We start from the raw sequence: 19240 nt of genomic DNA on the forward strand, positions 1-19240 counted from the left end.
TATGCCCTGTCCCTGCTGTCACTGTAAGGACCTGCTGAAGCCCTCTACTTTGGAATCACTACCTATTTCCCAACTCCCTCCCATCCCTGCCTAGTTCCTCAGGAACTAGCTGGTTGCCAGGGTAACAGCTCAGCACCACCAGTTCTCAGGCCCCTCAGTGACCATGATTATGCCCCAGACACCTAAAATGATGAGTGTGTGTCCCCTACTCCTCCCCAAACTAGGGGCCTCCTTTGCTTCCCATTGGGTCTGGCAATGGGAAAAGGTAAGAACATGGTCTTCTCTGAGTGATGGCTTAAAGATGAGCATGAATTCCTTGCCTTTATTCCCCTGCCCTGGGTCTTGGCTACCCTCGCAACTTTAATTGGGAGAGTGACACCATGCTGGTGTCCAGTTTAGGTGTGCCCATGGAGCCTGCAGCCACCAAGTAGGGAGATCTGGCTACCCTTCCGGTAAGACCACAGGGAGAGAAAGAGGTGTCACCAGCCCTCCTGTCTCATCTGTCTGAGAGATGTGCAGTGCAACTCCTAGAGGTTATGGCCCATCTATGCAAGTCTGTGCTTTGTCCCTGTCCCATGCCTATTGAGTCTTCTTGTACATACAGTCACCTTTGAAGTACTCCCCTTGGCCATCTGGTGACCATAGTGATATTCAGCAATGAAGTATGTTTTTCTAGAATAAGTTTGCGAACTTAGTTGTCAGATCTCATACAAGGACAGCTCTGATGGCCAGAAAAAGAGTTCCAAAATAGCTTTGAAAGGTGGACTACACACTGGTGTCAGTGCATAGCATCCCAAGGGGAATACCCAGAAGGCAACGATAGTGATATTCAACAGTGAGGTATGCCGCACTTTTTCCAGAACAAGTTTGTGAACTTAATTGTCCAACCTAGTATACCTGTGCTCATTTTGCCTTTGTTTCAAGTGTCATATGAGGATTATTATTTTCTCTGAAATTCTCTGAAATTCACCCCTGTTCAAAAGAAGTACAATACTAAAATTTGTCTTCCTGTATTATAAATTACTTTCCTTTTATTTCTCCTTTAACTGTAGAGCATTACATTTATTTGGGTGGTATAGGTAGCAGTAGTGAAATCATTTCAAAATATTTGTTTTAAAAGCTGGGTACTGGGTGGGATATAGGTCAAAAGAGCTGGCCTTACTGCTCCAAGAGTGGCCTCATACCAGAGCTGGATGAAAGTGCATGCTTGCAGGACTGCCCAGATGTACTGGATAAGAATCTGCATTTGGACAGGTTCCCAGGTGGACACTCTGCTCCTGAAGGTTTGGGGGAACTGCTGTAATGTTCCTGAGCCCAGTTGCTAGGGGGTGGGCAGAGGAGCACGCCCAAGGCCTACCATGCACAGTCCTCCGTCCTCCACCCCACAGTGCAGCTGGGAAGTACCTAGGGCCATGCAGGGCAGCACTTACCCTCCAAGGCTACAGCATGGCCACTGAGCCTGCTGATCAAAATTGTGCCAGACCAAGGCCTAGGCCCTCTGGAAGCTATAGGCTCTGAGTAGAGCTGTTTGGAAAGCACCTTGGCAGCCATCACCATGGAGGGCTGAAGGAAAAGTCCTTTGGCAAAGTCAGGGCCCAGATGGCTCCAATTTTCCTGAACAGAACCCTGGGACGCTTGGGAGGAGGCTGGGGCTTGAACCTCACCTCTACCTTTGCCTGGTTTCAGGACTTCCTCAGTTGTGTTCTCTGTGAGAGGGAGCCATCCAGGCTGTGGTCCAGGAGCTCAAGAGAACACAGAAGAGCCAGGAACAGGGCCTGGCACACAGCAGGTGCTCAGACAGAGCTTTGGACAGCTGGGGGGTGGGGGGGGGGCTTTCAACCCTGGGCACATGCACGACGAGGCCATCTGGGCCCCTTCAGCCCCCAGTGGGGACTGAAGTATCCCCATTCCCTAGGGGCTCCTGTGGGGGCTGAAGGAGGGTGCCAGGTACTCCTGTGTGCCCCAGTCTGCCCTTCTTGGCTTTGCTTTACTTCCCTGGCCCTGCCCAGGGCCTGGCGGGACCTACAGCTCAAGGCAGACTCTGTCATGCTCTGAGCCCTGGCGGAGGTGCTGTCAGAGCCCACCCAGCTTGGAAGCTGCCTATGTGGCTTCCACACTCCAACAGTTCAGAGGAAAGCAGCTGCAAAACAAACGCATTTGTCCACCATGTGCTGAGCATCTGTCATGAGCCAAATTCCAGGGAGAATGGATCACATGTGTGGTCCCTGCCTTACACGCTGTCCTAAAGGGAGGCCCATACCAATGCACACATGCAATGAGCCGTCAGGGGAAGGTTCTGGAGCTGGCTTTGCAGACAGCACAGGCATACATAAAGAGTCTGCTAGGAAGGGCCTGTGCTCCAGAGAGGAGAGACTCAGGCTGCACGGGCCACATCGTGTGTTGCCAAGCATGAGGGAGTTCTCTGCTGCCCCTCTAGACCCCTGCCCACCCTACTTGGGTCCCCAGAGGCTGGCCCCTGCACCTCTGTGCTCTCCTGCCCCCTGATTTCTGATGGGAGACCTGAGTGGGGAGGAGAGAAGCTGAGGAATGCACAATCCTGGCTCCCTCCCTACCAACTCTCCCTTCTAAAAGCCCTGCTGGCCACAACCTCCCAAACCTACAGCTCTCAAGAACCCCTCCTCCTCCTCGTCCCTTGAGGTCTAAGCTGGAAACAGCTTCCTGCCAGTGCTCATCCCTGACATGCGTCCTCCCTCCCTGGTCCCCTAGCTGTGCCCACGTTCTGGGAAGAACGTCCTCCTGAAATGCTGCCCAAGTCCCCTCTGGAGTGGCCCCTCAAGCCATGACAACCACATCTAACACTTCAAACTCCATGACCTTGGGCTGATAGTGGTGATGACAACATATAATTATAACCACATGTCAACATCCATGTAGGACGTTTACTGGGAGCTAGAATATCTTAAAGATTTTGAACATCTTTCTGCTGGGAACTTAGACATCACAACACCCCTCAGGCTGGTGTGCTACTATTTCCCTGTGTCTCAGACAAGAAAAGAGAGGCAGAGGGGGCACATTATCTGCAGCACACGAGGGGGCACTGTGGGACTGGTGTCGGTCCAATTCTAGACTCAGCTCTTATCCCATCATCTCTGGGAGTGACCCTGTCCCCAGCTGTTTCGGAGATTCTGAAGGAAGGATTTAAGGAGGGCGTCTTGGAGGAAACTGACTGCAGGAGATCTACACTTGTGAAATTGAGGCTTGCTGAGAGGTGGGGACTCGGGAGAAAGCAGACTGCGTTCACAGGGAGGTTACTGACAGTCATGAGAACTACCATCCCTGAGAAAGACTGCATGAGGCAAGAAAGGGCTGAAAAAAATAGAGTCCAAGGAAACAGGGGCACTTAAAGGAAGGAGATGGAAGGGGACACTCAGACTGGACCTAGGAAGAAGGGAGAGGGGATTGTCCAAGTTCTACCTCCTGCCAGGTGAACACTCACCAGAACATGGGGTGTCGATCCCATTTCATAAATTCAGAACAGTTTAGGAACTTGTTCCAAAGCCATAATTCAACCCCAGGCTCATTTGATAGCATAGCATCATGAGAAGAGCCCCAGGAAGGGCTTCTGTCAACTGTGGCCACAGTGTATTTGAGCAGAGTCTAAGAAAACACGTCTTCTGGCTCATTTTGCTCAGCAGGCACAGGTAAAGAATCCCTGACTCATGATGTACTTTTCCTCCAAGGTAATACTTTGCCCAGCACCTCCCACCTGCCTGTGGTCAGGTTATGCTCTCATTCTAGACATGACCTTATCTGTTTTCTTACCTCTAGACTTCCTCTTGCTAAACACAGACTGCCAGATGATGGCCAGCATGAAGAGCAAAATGCTGAGGATCCCGACACAGCACACAAGGACCGCATACACGTAGAGATCTGAAAGGCAAAGGCACGTGGGCTCAGCCTGGCAGGGGCTAGATGGAGGAATGCATTGGCACAAAAACAGTCAAAAAATGCAACTTTTGAAATCCCATTACTACTGTGATCAGGGTAGTGTGTGGTGGTGGAGGGGTAAACACAGATCAACATAACAGAACAGGGAGCCCAGAAAAAGACCCACACAAGTATGTCCAGTTGATTTTTGACAAAAGTGCAGAAGCAGTTCAATGGCAGTCAATGGTGCTAAAGCAGTTAAGCTTTCACTGGCAAAAAATAAAATCAAATGTCACATATTACACAAAAATTGACTCCAAAAGAACCACAAACCTAAATGTAAAACTGTAAACTGAAAAACTCATAGAAAATACAGAAGAAAATACCCAGGATCTAAGATGAGGCCAAGAGTTCTTAGACTTGACCCCCAAAGCACCATCCATGTAAGTAAAACTTGATAAATTTGATCTCATTGAAATTTAAAACTTTGGCTACATAAACCATATGAAGAGGATGAAAAACCAAGCTATAGACCTGGAGAAAATATTTGTAAATCATATATCCAACAAAAGACTGTTATCAAGAATACAAAAACTCCCAACACTCAATAGTAAAGAATAAACAATCTTATCAGAAAAATGGGCAAAACATACACAGGTATTTCACCAAAAAGAATATACAGACAGAAAATAAGCACCAGAGACAATCTTCAATTTCCATAGCCATTACAGAAACTCAAAATGAAACCATAATAAAATATCCTATACACCTGTCACAACAGCTAAAATAAAAAAAAATCAACATCAAATGCTGGCAAGTATGTGCATAAACAGTGTCACTCAGAGATGGAGGTGGGATGGAAAATGGTATAGACACTTTGGAAAATAGTTTTAAAGTTTCTTAAAAGATAATCCCGTAACTATCATTCAACCCCGCAATTGCTCTGTGGGGCACTTGTCCCAGAAAAATGAGAAACTTAAGTTCTCTCGCAAGAACCTGTGCATGTATTTTGATAGTGAAACCACTTATATTAAAAAGTGGCAAGAACTGTGGTAGAAGCCTGATCTCTACAGAACAGGCAGAGTTACAAGTCAACTAGCCATTATTTCCTCCCTTGCCTTCCTATAATTGCTTACTGCTTAGGGGTTATGTACTCCTGTCTGTCCTAAGATTTATACTTATGAGAGCAATTATTCCCTAATTGCTTCCATAGGTAACATCACCATTGTAAAACCTAAGATTGGTCTTTGAAATATTTTTCAGACTCTGCATTCAGAGGGACTGACTGATTACTAAGCTCACCAGTGGCCGCATGGTAGAACTGACTCAATAGGTCCTGTGACCCCCCCCACCCCACGAGTAACTGTCTCAGTCAAGAAGACAATTTCTCCTTCCCAATCCTAGGAGTTCATCCCCAGCCTATTAGCAGATCCAATTCCCTAATCCTTTGTCTGCCAAATTGTCTTTAAAACCTCTGGCCCTCAAATTCTCAGGGAGACGAATTTGAATAATGCATCTCATCTCTTTGCTTGGCACGTTTTGATATCGAATTCTTTCTTTGCTGCTACCCCTGCTATCTCAACGTATTGGCTTTCTCTCATGTATCAGGCAAAGAACTCGGTTGTGTGTTACAATAGCAGTTTTATTCGTGATAGGCCCAAACAGGAAATAACCCAGATGTCCTTGAGTGGGTGATCAATGAAACAAAGTGTGGCATGTCCACCCTGTGGCACACTCAGCAATAAAAAGAACAAACTATAGACACACACAGCAACCTGGATGACTCTCCAGAGAATTCTCCTGAGTGACTAAAGGAGGGGGAGAATTTGCAAAGTTTCCTACTGTGTGATTTTATTTATGTAACATTCTCAAAATGACAAAAGCATAGAAATAGAGAACAGATTGGTGGTTGCCAGCGGTTCAAGAGGGGCTGGGGGTGGTAGGAAAATTAATTTGACTATAAGGGCCCCTTGTAGTGACAGAGATGTTTTGCAAAAACAACGGCATCACTATCCTATCCTGGTTGTGATCTTCTACATTTTTGAAAAATTCTAACATTGATAGAAATTGGGCAAAGGATACAAGAAATTGGGCCACTTCTCTGTAGAATTTCTTAGAAATGGATGTTAATCTACAATAATTTCCAAATAAAAAGCCTTTAAATCTTAACAGTTAAACCATGTTCATATGCATACATTTCTTTCTTTTTTCTTTTCTTTTTTTTTGCAGTTTTTTTGGCCAGGGCTGGGTTTGAACCCACCACCTCTGGCATATGGGGCCAGCGCCCTACTCCTTTGAGCCACAGGCGCCACCCCCAGTGATGAATTGTATCAGTGACCTGATCCATAAAATGGCAAAACCGCAGAAAGTGAAACGGGAAGCCAAAGTCATTATCTTAACCTTCTAGGAAGCAAAAGTGCTACAGATGTTTGAACCTAACACATGTATGAGCTTAGCAAACACGTTTCTCTGCTGACTGAACCCTTTCTGATCCCTATGTCAATCACCTCACCTGACATAACAATTTTCCTGTTGTCCTCTGATGTTGGAAGTTGTCCAACACATTTTTTATGCCCCTCATTCCATGACAAGGGGTTAGTGACAATGCTGATTATATTCTTTGACCCAATGATCAAACATAGTTGATCACTGGCTATACGAAGATTTGAAAACTGACAATTATTTTAGAATACACAAAGTTTATGGGAAGAGTGGACAGAGCTGATCAGTCCTATGGATGGTACAGGTTTGCAAGGAGGTCCTACCCTACAGATGGTGGAAAACATCATTCTTCTGGCTGATGGAAGTTGTGGTTGTGAACATCCTTTACTCAATAGATTAGAAGGAGGGTGGAGAGAAAGTGCAGGCACATTTCTTACAGGAGAAATCTCATCACTCAGCTTGTGAGCAATGTGAGGAATAAAAATTCAAGAAAGAGAGGAAGACCATCATCTTCTGACATTGAGGACAGGCTAAATGAGAAGATGCATTTTGTAATCCAATATGAAAAAAAAAACCAACAAACAATTGCCTGGTTTGCAGCAGAAGCAATGAAAAAAGAGGGAGGAGAGAAACTATTTTTTACTGTGAGACAAGCAAGAGGAAGCCTGGGCTTTATCCTGGAGATTACCTGAAGAATTATCACACTCAAACAAATTATCAACAAAAATGAACAAAAACATTTTATTTTATGTAACCTAAAATAGATAACAAAAGCATCAGGTGAGTTCATATTTATCCTTTTAAACTGTAGGATAATTACCAAGAATCCACCAACTTCTTTCCCTTCCCAAATAAATAAGAGCTATAGAGTATGGAGATGGCAGAAAAATTAGATTGGAAATTAAATGTCTTTAGCCAACAGATATTGTCAGCCATGGTCAGTACTCTTCCTAAGTACAGGAAATAAAGACAAACATACAAAGATTTTCTCTCCAAGACATTAGAACAGACAATCCCATCTATTACTGGGCAAGAGACAGGAAAAGAAGAACCTGGGACAGATAAATGGCCAACAAACATATGAAAAACTGCTTATCACCCCAAATCATCAGAGAAATGCAAGTCAAAACCACCCCAAGATATCACCTAACCCCAGTGAGAATGGCCCACATCACAAAGTCCCAAAGCTGCAGATGCTGGCGTGGATGTGGACAGAAGGGAACACTATTACAGTGCTGGTGAGACTGCAAACTAATACAGCCTTTTTGGAAGGGAGTATGGAGAATCCTCAAGGAACTCAAAATACACCTTCCATTTGATCCTGCAATCCCATTACTAAGCACCAACCCAGAAGGAAAAAAAAATCATTTTATGATAAGGAATGATTTTCACTAGATTTTTTATCATAGCTCAATTTATAATTGCCAAGATGTGGAAGCAATGTAACTGGCCATCAACCCAGGAATGGATTAACATACTGTGGTATAGGTCTACCGTGGAATACTATACAGCCATAAAAACATAGGGAATTTACAGTTTTGCATTAACCTGGATGGAGCTGAAACACATCCTTCTTAGTAAAGTATCACAAGAATGGAAAAGCAAGTGTCAAGTGTACTCAATACTAATATGAAGCCTGTAGACTATGGAATACATGCCCACACAAGAGAAAACCTCAATTTAATTTAAAGTTGCAGAGAGGGGACAGAAGACGGGGTAGAGGAGTAGAGGGAAGGGGATTTGTGTGCTCCCACGAATGGGCACAATGTAAGGTGAACATGGCACACCTTCTGGGTGAAGGGCACAACTACAACAGGGACTTTACCCAACAGATGCAAACATTGCAACCTAATCATTTGTACTCTCATATTAATCTGAAATTTTTTAAAAAAGAAAAAACAAAGAAATCAGAGAACAACATGGTAATGGCAACAATAGGCACATGTGTCTCATACTGGGCACTGAGCAGGCTGGGAGAGGCTTCCCAGAGACTGGAGTTCTGCTCTGGGTTGTATTTAAAGCAACACAAACCATGGAATACTATGCAGCCCTAAAGAAAAATGGAGACTTTACCTCCTTCATGTTTACATGGATGGAACTGGAAAATGTTCTTCTTAGCAAAGTAGCACAGGAGTGGAAGAAAAAGTATCCAATGTACACAGCCCTTTTATGAAACTAATTTATAGCTCTCAAATGAAAGTTACAACTTAATTCTAACCTAAAAATATGAGGAAGGGGTGGGGAAGGGGAGGGGAGAAGGGTGGCAGGGTGGTGGGAGGGTGACTGGAAAGATCACCTATATGGTCTATCTAACAAGGGTACAAGTGAACTTTTCTAGAACTAGAGTATAAATGTTTTGACACAATGACTAAGCAAATGACATGAAGTCTATGTTAACCAGCTTGATGAAAGTATTTCAAATTGTATATGAAAACACTACACTGTACCCCATGTTTGCATTAATGTATACAGCTATCATTTAATTTAAAAAAAATGTATAGAGAGGGGGCAGCACCTGTGGCTGGCTCAAAGGAGTAGGGCGCCACCTGTGGCTCAAAGGAGTAGGGCGCAGGCTCCATATGCCGGAGGTGGTGTGTTTAAATTCAGCCCCAGCCAAAAACTGCAAAAAAAAAAAATGTATAGAGGAAAGAGTCATGGGCCATTCCATCACCCTGAGGTAAGATAACTACTATTAACATTCTGGTGTTCTTCATGATTTTCAGACATATATTTCTAAATTGCAAGTTTTTTGTTTTTGAGACTGAGTCTCACTATGTTGCCCTTACTAGAGTGTTGTGGCATTATAGCTAACTGCAACCTCAAACTCTTGGGCTTAAGCAATTCTCTTGCCTCAGCCTCCCATTAGCTGGGACTACAGGTACCTGCCACAACGCCCGGCTATTTTTTTGTTGTTGTTATTGTTGTCATTGTGGTTTAGCAGGCCCTGGCCGGGTTTGATCCTGCCAGCTTCAGTGCATGTGGCTGGTGCCCTAACCACTGAGCTATGGGTGCCGAGCCTATTTCTAAATTTCAATAAGGCAGTTACACATGTTGCTTTTTATTTATCTCTTTTTTTCAATAAGTTCTTTTCAGAAAGAATGGAGTCATTTTTAAAAATATGATAGAAGTTTTTCATATTAATATACCATCAGTGATTTAACAATCTCTTACTATTGGCTACTCAAAGTGTTTCTACCCATTCCCCGTAATAAATAACTCCATGATGAGCATTCATAGACTTATACCTTAATGCATCTCTCACAGTATGTTTTTAAGATTAAGATCCCAGAGTGGAATTGCTGAGTTAACATAAATGCACCTTTGTAAAGCCCTTGGGACGGAAGAAGCAGTTAGTTAAGTGCTTAAGCTGAAAGAAGCAAGCTGCTGGGGTGGTGGGTGATCTCTCCCATAGCAGGACTGGAGAAGCAGGTCAGGCTGAAGGTCAACGAGAGAGAAGGAATGCTAGGATGGAACCAGACATGTGGGTTCCTTTCAATTCTTTTCTGCCTGGTCTGGGCCCCTCAGCGAGGCCCAGTACAGCTCGAGCCCTGAGAATACACAAGATCCTCCTGTGTTCAGGAGTTCAACATCTCTTCCTAAGCTAGTCTGAGTAGGTGTCTGCTTCTGGTGACTTATAAAGCTGGGCTAACATTGAAATAAGTAGAAAGAGCTGTAGGACAAGGTTGCAGGTGATCACCTGCACTAGTATTTCAGGAAGGAGAGCAGGAAGGTAGGAGGGGGGGCAGAGTCTTCTGAAAAGGAATTCAGAACTATTCACGGAAGCAGAGGAGGTCTGCAGCAAAAATTTCAGAAGCCAAGAGTAAAGCATTGTAAGGATCCCTTCCTTAGTAGTATCCACTGCTAGGAAACACCTGCTCCTGGGACAGTCCTGAAGGAAAACCATGTCAGTGGGCTGGTGGGGCAGAGCCAGGTTAGAGAGCTCAGGGAGCAGATGGGGTGTGAGCAGCTAAGGGGGGAATAGAGAAAACTCTCGTATCTAAAACTAAAGCGGCTTTCTCTGTGGATACCTGTGTCTCTAACACGTGAGCTTTGTATACTCCATTAACAAGGTAGAGAGCTCCATGAGTGGTCAGAGTTAGGACAGGGGCTCAGGCCTCCACCTAAACTATGTGAAACTCAGCAATGGGAATCTTGGATTCTGGACAAGACACTTCATAACCAACTGGGGGCCAGAGCAGAAGTCACAGACCAGGACTCAGGACAGGAAATTAGGATGCAGGACTGGCCAGAAAACAGCCAACATAAGGCCAGCCCCAGACGCGTGCACCGTGCACCGGTGAGCAAACTACCCCAGAACAAGATTACAGAGCACTTTATCAGCATGAGAGGAAGGTAAACAGCATGGCCTTGTTGCCAAACAGGACGTGGCAGACAGAGCAAGAGCATACAACATCTGCTTCAAAGGGTTTGCAGATGGGGCCCTCTAGACCAAAGGCAGGAAAATTTGGCTTCAGTCTCATTCCTGGAAGGGAGAGGAAAATCATCTTACAAAGTTTCTGTGCCACTGGAGCAGAGCAGTCTCATCCAGGAGCTCAGCTCACCACCTGAACTGCCTTGATTTCCAAGTGAGTACTGAGCTGGGCAATTCTCCCCAAGCATCCCTGGCAGCATGCTATAGGCATCTAGGACCCACCGCCCTGGCGGGAGATGAGGGGCCTCAGGAGGCCTGAGTTATGATTTCAGATTGCAGCCTCCTTGGCATGGCACACAGGGTACTCTGCACAGACAGCTGTGGCTACAGAATCACAAAACATCTGGCCAGCCTGGAAGGCTCAGCAACCCTGCCAAGCACACAGGCCTCCAGGCTGACACTGGCCAGCAGGCTCCTCCCACCTACATGGGAGTCTCCATCCCCCTAGGAACAGTCATGGCCACTCTCTGTTGTGTTCTTGAAACTTTAAAGCATCACCTTGCAGGAGGAGAAAAGCCTAGACAGAATATTCAAGTTTCCCTGGTGGGGCTGCAACTTTACCCCCAGAGTTCTGGGATTTTTCCTTCTGTTCCAAGCATTCCTTTGGCTGCATGGGGACAGCCACCCTGCTGTGTCTACTCAAAGCACAGAAACCACCCCCCTGGGAGTTCTCTGCAAACAAAGGTTAAACTCCTTGCCACTGAAGCCTGGGTCACCTTTCCCCAGGTCAGCTGGTGCCTCAACTCCAGGGGACTGCCAGCCCCACTTGTCCTTTAACATTATATGTAAAAATCTCTCTAACTGTAAATGTTGGCTCTAAGGTTTTAAAACTCACACCAGGCCAAACAACACTCGCCAGAAGGCTGAAGCCTGAATGCTTGCCAGAAGGCTGAAGCCAAATCTTCGGACCCAAATTTAAGAAAACATCGGCACTTAACTGAATCTGGAGTTAGTTTTTAAAATACCATATATTTCTACACACTCACAATAATTCTAGAAATCGTATTATACTGCTTGGATTCATTTGAAGTCTTTCCAAAGGATGCCATTTTTGCGCTCAACTGCAAGCAGCCATACCAATAATGCCTAGGCCTCCCTGAGGCAGATGGTGGAGCTGGCAGGCTGGAGCGGCTGCCCGTGCAGCAGGGAGGCCAGGACAGGGGTGCTCAATGTCCTGGGCCAGCTCCCGCCCTCACAGACAGCACAACTGAGCCAGGGTAGACAGCACCTGTTGCCTGGCAACCCAGATTCCGGCAGGGATATTCAGCACTGCTTTGAGACAGAGTGACCCCCAGCATTCCTCAACATAATCAAGGGAATCTACAACCACCACCCCCCACCCCGTGCCCTCTGTACTCTTCCAGGGCAAATGCAAAAGCCTAGGAGATGGCAGTTTTCTGGCAATAAAACTCCACGTACTGCTGCTGTTTTTTAATTTAGCCCATCATATGTACCATCTTGCTTGGGGCGAAATACCTGAATGAGATAGCCCTGAGGGATTGTAACTCACTCTAGCATTTCTCAAAGGCCTGACAATCAATGCCGCTTTTGTGTAATGGGCTCACGGCCAGGTCGAGCTGAGCCCCAGGAGGACAGGACATTGGTCCACATCCCCTACTGTATGTAGTTCCCCCATCCAGGAACAAAAGGGCAAAAGGCCTGCGATCATTCGCTGGGGAGTTTCAACTGTACCTGCAACTTTGCCAAAGTTGTGGCTGGGTTAAAAAAGCAAAACTCATGGACATTGCTGCTGCTGCTGCTACCAAAATCATAGGGAAAGACTGCTTTGGAAACAGCTGCTGTGAGGCAAGCATTATACAGAATGAGAAGACCAGTTCTGCTTTGTGAAGCGACCTGATTCTCTCTGCTGAGAAGACAGTGCATGTCAGGCTTTGGTTTTTATGTAAAGAGACAGGTTGGGAGACACCCTGACGTTCTACCACTGTACATGAATTATAAAATACCATCAATTACACGAGGTGCTTCAGAGATGCTGATCGTGCCGCAGGGTGTTTTGGGGCTAGAGGCCACAGTCCTTCCAAATACATAAAGTCCCATTTTTTATAAAATAGTATTTTCAAAATAGGATCCTCAGACCTTCACCCCTGTCCCTGAGTGTAAAATCTTTGATCCCTTCCTAATGTATTAATCAGAACCTTAGGAGCTGGAGATTCTTATGCCTCTGATGATACATAGAGCTTTGGCTGTCACATCCCCATGATCTACTTTTAGGGACACCCAGGTCATCTTCATGACTCAGTCCCATCACAGTGCCTGGTCACAGGGTGGCTCCCATGAGGGTTGCCTCAATATTACCAAACATCAGAGAGAGGGATAAACCTTCACTCAATGACAAGTAAGGTTTCGTCTCTTTGCCAACAGGTAGGCATTCGGGGGGGGGGGGAGAGGGCTTATTTTGCTAGGCAACCATTAAACCAAGAATAAAAGAGTTCAAAAAGGTGCCAAAGAGAAGTCATGGAATACAAAGAATCATTCTTGAATAGGGTGACTAGATTTTAACATTTGTAAAGCGGGACAACATGGGGGGGGCAGGGCAGGGGACAGGGCAGGGGACGGGGCAGAGTAGGGCCTGACAACAATGCAAACTTTGATAAGTAGTTCTCGATAATCACTTCTCAACAATTATTTGTTATTATTACAGTTTAACATAAAATTAACAAAAATAATATAAAACTCATATCCTGGTGAAATAGCCACATGGCAGCCAAAACCCGTATATTCCCTTCCTGTTCTCTGCCCGTTCATGCATTCTTTCCAAAAATTGGGACTTTTTAAAAACGCCACAGGACGTGGCACAAATTGTTAAAAAGCAGGACTGTCCTGCCAAAAGCGGGACGTCTGGTCACCCTATTCTTAAAGCAAACTGCAATCTGAGAAACTAAATATATGAGTAGAAAAAGTAAATAGTCCTAGCAGTCTACGTGGGTGATAGCTTATGGTTTGCAGCTTCTGTTCACAATTAAAAGTTAGATTTATCTAAGACAGAAAGTGCTTCAACCCACTGCTTTATAACTAGTTTTTGGAAGAGGTGAGCTTGATGCCAGTGTCCTCCCTCTGAGGCTGGTCCTCCTTCTGCCAGACCACTCACTGGGTCAGCACAGGGTGATGGTGAAGCCTGAGGCCCTCCCTAGATACTTTGGCCAGATCCTTCTTCATCACTCAATACCACGCCTTCACAAGACATAATCCTTCCAGAGTCAAAGGGTCAGCCTGAGAACTCACAGAGTGCATTCCTTCATTGCTTATGGTTCATAATCCTCACTCATTTTATGTTAATCTCTCTGAAATTTCCTTACTCCAAGGCAGGGTTTTTCACCCTCTCCACTCTTGGCATCTGGATCCAGAATTCATTCCTTGCTGTAGGGACCATCCTGTGCACTGCAGGACATTTTGCATCACACCTGGCCCCTATCCACTAGATGCCAGGAGCACCCCCAACAGTTGTGGCAACCAAAAATGTCCCCTGGAGGGGCAAAGTCCCTCCCCGTTGAGAACCCTTACTCTGAATGTATATCAGAATCACCTGGAGGTCTTATGCAAACCCCGATTGTTGGACATCAGCCCTCAAGTTTCTGATCCTGTAAGCTGGGGTGGGATCCAAAGTGTGCACTTGTACCAAGGTGATATGGATCCTGCTGGCCTAGGACCACACTTTGGGAGCCACTGTTCTAAGGCTGCAGTCCTCTGCCTGGTGGCAGGAGCTTCTAACAAGTTCCAACTGAATCAGAATCTCTAGAGATGTGGAAAGGCATCAGTGTTTTTAAAGATTCCCAACTGATTCTAACATGGGTTGAAACTTACTTCCTTAAGGTTTTCAATCCTCAAACTCCTTAAGAAACTTGAAATAAAATGTAGTCACAATAGATGTACTTATCATTGTTCTGTCACTTGAAGATCCTTCCCTAATGTCGTATCAGGAACTCTAGAGCAAAACTAAACAAGCAAACAAAAATTACGCATATTGGTGCTTTAGTTTCCGCTCTTTTAAAATCTGTGGGTTGATACCATCTGACTCTTGACGAGGTTTTTGTCTGAGAAAAGAACTTGATGTTATGTCAAAACTAAGAAGTTAGAGTCCCTTCTTCCTATTCTGTTCCCCTCCTACTGTCTAAAAATGAGGATGCAAGCTTTACCTTCAAAAAATGCCCAAGTCGTCTTCTTTTTCTCAAAAGACGAATCTTCAGAAGCCTTGAGAGAAATCACTGCAAGACAAAAAGAAACAAAAGAATGAAGAACAGTAGCATACAGTCCCGGCCCACCTGTCCCCCCACAAATAATGCTGGATGGTACATAAGGCACTTAAATTTATAAAGTGATTTCCACATTTGTAAAACTACATTTAATTACTGTAAGTCACATGTTAGGAAGAGGTGCAATGATCTCCCCCCAACCACAGGAAAATCTGGAGTTCAGAAAAGGTGAAGTATGTTATCCATGTTTAAAAGCCAGTAAATGGCAAAGCTGGACTTAGTTTAATGAAAGTCCCATTTACCCCATATACTTTTAAAATAAAGAATTCTCCAATGGGAAGTCCAAGAACTGAACCATTATTTATTTATTTTGCCATTTTAGTGACTGAGTATTCCTAAATAGACGAGATCAGAGTCATCTGATAATTCAGTGTCACAGATTTGAGCACCATTCTCCATGCAAGACAGGCCCACAGAGCCACAGGCATCTTATTTTGAGACAATTTTCTCTTCTTTCCACTAATGGTTGATTGTCAATTTACTTTCTCTGATCTCAATATGCAGAGAAAGAGAACTGAGTCATGCTGCATAAAATCTTGAAATTACACTAAAGGCTCTGGAACTGTGAATATGTTCTATGCATAGAGGTAACATCATCATAGGTAAAAATCTAAAAATTAAACTCACAAAAAATGTAAAATATCAGGGAATGAGATTGTAGTCCACTTACAACTCTGAGACAACAGAAATGCTCTAAATCTGCAGTGTCCAATACAGTAGCCACTGGCCTCAGTAGCCAGGGTGACTGGGGAACTAAATTTTTATTTTATTTTATTTGAATCAATTTAAATTTAAATAGTCACATATGGTCACTGGCTACCACAATGAAGAGCTCTAGACAAGAGAACCAGGACCTGAATTTAAAAAAATTAAAAAAGAAAAAGGTAGTTGAAATGGAAATTGAATCAATGAAAGGAAAGGAATTTGGCAAAGATGGCCTAGAAATTTAATTCTATTTACTCCCCCTACACAAACCTTTGTATTATTTTCACAATTTCAGTAAAGAATTTTCCATCCTTTTCCTCTCTAGATCTTGCATTGGACATTTCCTATTAACCTGTCTTTCAAGTCACTAATTTTCTTTTCATCTGTATTCAACCTACTGCACAAACCCCAACTGAGTAATTAATTTCATTTGTTCTATCTTTTAATTGTAGACTATGTTTAAATTTTTAATATTTCTTGTACTTGTCATCTAATTTTTTAACCATATGGATCATATTGTTTTAATGTCCATGCCAGATAACTTCCATATATCCATAGCCTATAAATGTGTTTCTATTATCTGTTTTTTGCTTTGAATCTAATTTGTTGGTATGTTTGATATTTTTTTTCTAATGAAATGTCAGACATTATATGTGGAAAATCATGGAGGCTCTAGATGAAATTTGAAATTCCTGATAGAAAGTTAGAGTAGGGGGATAGACACCTTAATCCAATCAGGGTTTGAACTATTTAGAGGCTAGGTTTCAGTTTTTATACCGTCTATTTTATTTCTGATTTTCCCTTAGTCTTAAAGTTCACTCAATCCTTCAGAGTTCCCCAAGGAAAGCCTGGGGTATTTACTGCAGCCCTTACAATTTTCATCTCACTGTGAGAATTGTCAAAAACTCACTGGCCTCCTGAACATTCTGGTTGTCACTTTCTGTGTAGCCTCTCTTAACTAGCATTGCTTAAGTATGGTTGAACCTCTTTTTTTTTTTTTTTTTTTTTTTTATTGAATGGTAACTATGTACATTAATGCACTTATGGGGTACAGTGTGGGGTTTTCACACACAATCTGAAATACTTCCATCAAACTGGTCAACACAGCCTTCATGTCATTTTCTCAGTTGGTTGAACCTCTTAAAGAGTTCAGTGTGTCCAGAAATTGAGCTTGTGTTGCTGCTTTTCTCTGTGATCTATGTAACTAGTCCTTCAGAGAACCATTAGGATAGCTGGAATTATTTGCACATATATAATTACATAGTTATGCAATAGAAATGTATTTATGAAATATAGATATGCAATTCAGAAAGCAGAAATGCTGATAGATGTTTGCAGTTCTCCTGACTGTTCTCAGAGGAGGCCTTTGGTCTGCTATCCGTGAGTTAAAGCCTAAGGTCTTTAACACCAGTGGCTTGTATCTTCTACCTTTGTATCCCAATCATTTGGCACATTGCCTGGCAGCTGGATAGGCACTTGGTACATAAATAAATGATCCATTTCATTCTGAGTGCCTCACAAAGTAAGCAACATGGACTTCTAGCAAGGAGTTCTTAGGGGATATTTGGTCTTACAGTGATACGAAATGTATCAGACAACTAGTCCATCATGCCCGCCTTCTCCTGCCTGCCTATTTTGCCCATAGCACCTGTAATCCACTGAATGTCAGAGCAACCAATAGGAGTCCCCCTTCAAGCACTTAAAGTAAGAAACCAATCACATATAGCTGTTGCAGGCCTGGGTCTGAGAGAGCTGGTGGTCTGGGATGGGACAGGGGTGTAGCCCTGTTGGAAAGCCGGCTGGTAGAACAGAGCAGAGGCTGGAACCCACACAGAGGAAGGGCCAGTGGGAGGCCAGGAACTGATGGAGCTCTGGGCCACAAGAAGCCTTGCTCCTTGTATTCCGTGAGCTCTGCATCCTTAAACTGTCCCTGTCCCTCTCCCGAATCAGCCTTACTAGTTTTTTGTGGCTTCAACTAATCGAACCTAGACAAGGATAAGAAAATACTAATGAAGAAAACACAGAAATGGACAATAAATGTATCTCCGAGAAGCTTAGTTTTCAGGAGGTCAAAGATGCTCATCAAGGTCCAGAGGCCTATCTCACCTGGGAACTGGTGAGGAGTGCAGAATCTCAGGCTCCCCGGATCTACTGAATTAGAATCTGCTTTTAAACTCAGCGGGGAAACATACACACTTTAAAGTTCGGGGTGCACGGAGGTTCCATGGCTTGAAATTCTAAACTGCCACTTGCTGTCTGCGTGATTTTTGGATGAGTCACTTAACTTCCCTGTGCCTTAGTTTCCCCATTTGTAAAAGAGGGACAATGAGAAGTGCCCATGTCAGCGTAGGTGTGAGGGTTAAAGGGGTTAATGTGTGTAAGGTACGGAGAACAGTGCCTGAGACCACAAGGACATCAGCAGCCTAAGAGCAGGAATTTTTGTCTCTTTTATCCACTGCTCTAATTCCCCAACCTAGAATGGTCCTTATCGTCAACCTTTGCCTCAGATTATGACTCTTCAATTGTCCAAATGCTCAACAAGGAATGTTCCTGTCCTTATGGTTAAATTCCTATACTTCAAATGAGCTGCCACCATTCCCACCAAGGCAGGTGCCTGTGGATCACTTTCAATTCACCTTTCAGGGGCAGAAATCCTTGAGTCCTTGCTTTAATTCAATTGCTGTAGAGATATTTTAAGAGAAAATATAGTAGCTTTGTTTGGCATACGATGATTAGCAACACTGGTCATACTCTTATCTGTTCCTACAAGAAATAAAAATCCTCGCATGGACCCTGCCAGCGCCGTAGGAATTTTCTCAAGGTTCTGCCCTAGCTCTCTGGTTTCAGCTGCTAATCCCGTGCTATCTCAGAGTGAATTTGATACGTTGTCAAACCATGTGTCTGAGTCCACAGACTATGTGGAAACAGGGATATCAGATACGGCCAGGACACCAGTAAGGGCTTTGTGGTGGACAGTGTGGCTTCTGATTTTATGAATGCACCTCCCCCAACAGCTGATGCACGTTCACCTCGGTTAACCTGTAAGCACTGAGAGGAAGCAGCCCCTGCAGGGTGGACAGCTGCAAGCTGATGAAACGTTTTGAGAAAACATTTTGCTAGATGGAGGAATGAGTGGCAAATTTTCTAACCACACATTACTGATGTTGGTCAAAGACTTTGTGAAACAAAATTCAAATCTCTTAATGGAAGAGCATTTCTAATAAGTTTCCAATGAGTTTAGCCGTCAGAAGCCCCTGTTAAATAAGAGTCAATAAATCCATGCACTTTCAATTTTGTTGGCCTCACCTCGTGACCCAGACAGACTCCCAGAAGACTGAGAAGAAGGCACCAAGGTGTACTAAATTGCTGGCTCTTCTTAAACACCAGCTGTGGGGTGCTGGGCGTCCTGCCCTTCTGCCAGCTACCCCTGACTAAAGCAGTGCTCAGCTAGCCCCTCAGTCAACCTTTAAACAAATGAGTGGTGATATAGGGTCATAATGGT

General features: G+C 44.2%; 1 protein-coding gene across 1 annotated transcript in view; it reads right to left on the minus strand.

The window, feature by feature from the left end:
- VSTM4 (V-set and transmembrane domain containing 4) overlaps positions 1-19240 on the minus strand; it is an 86290-nt gene that overhangs the window by 49659 nt on the left and 17391 nt on the right. The window contains exons 3-4 of the mRNA XM_003801674.3: positions 14917-14985; positions 3784-3891 (exon numbers count right to left, since the gene is read on the minus strand). Coding sequence (XP_003801722.2) covers positions 3784-3891; positions 14917-14985 — 177 coding nt within the window. The remainder of the gene's footprint in view (positions 1-3783; positions 3892-14916; positions 14986-19240) is intronic.

The sequence above is a fragment of the Otolemur garnettii genome, unplaced genomic scaffold, assembly GCF_000181295.1.
Source record: "Otolemur garnettii isolate 467f Iridium unplaced genomic scaffold, OtoGar3 scaffold00217, whole genome shotgun sequence".
NCBI lineage: Eukaryota > Metazoa > Chordata > Mammalia > Primates > Galagidae > Otolemur > Otolemur garnettii.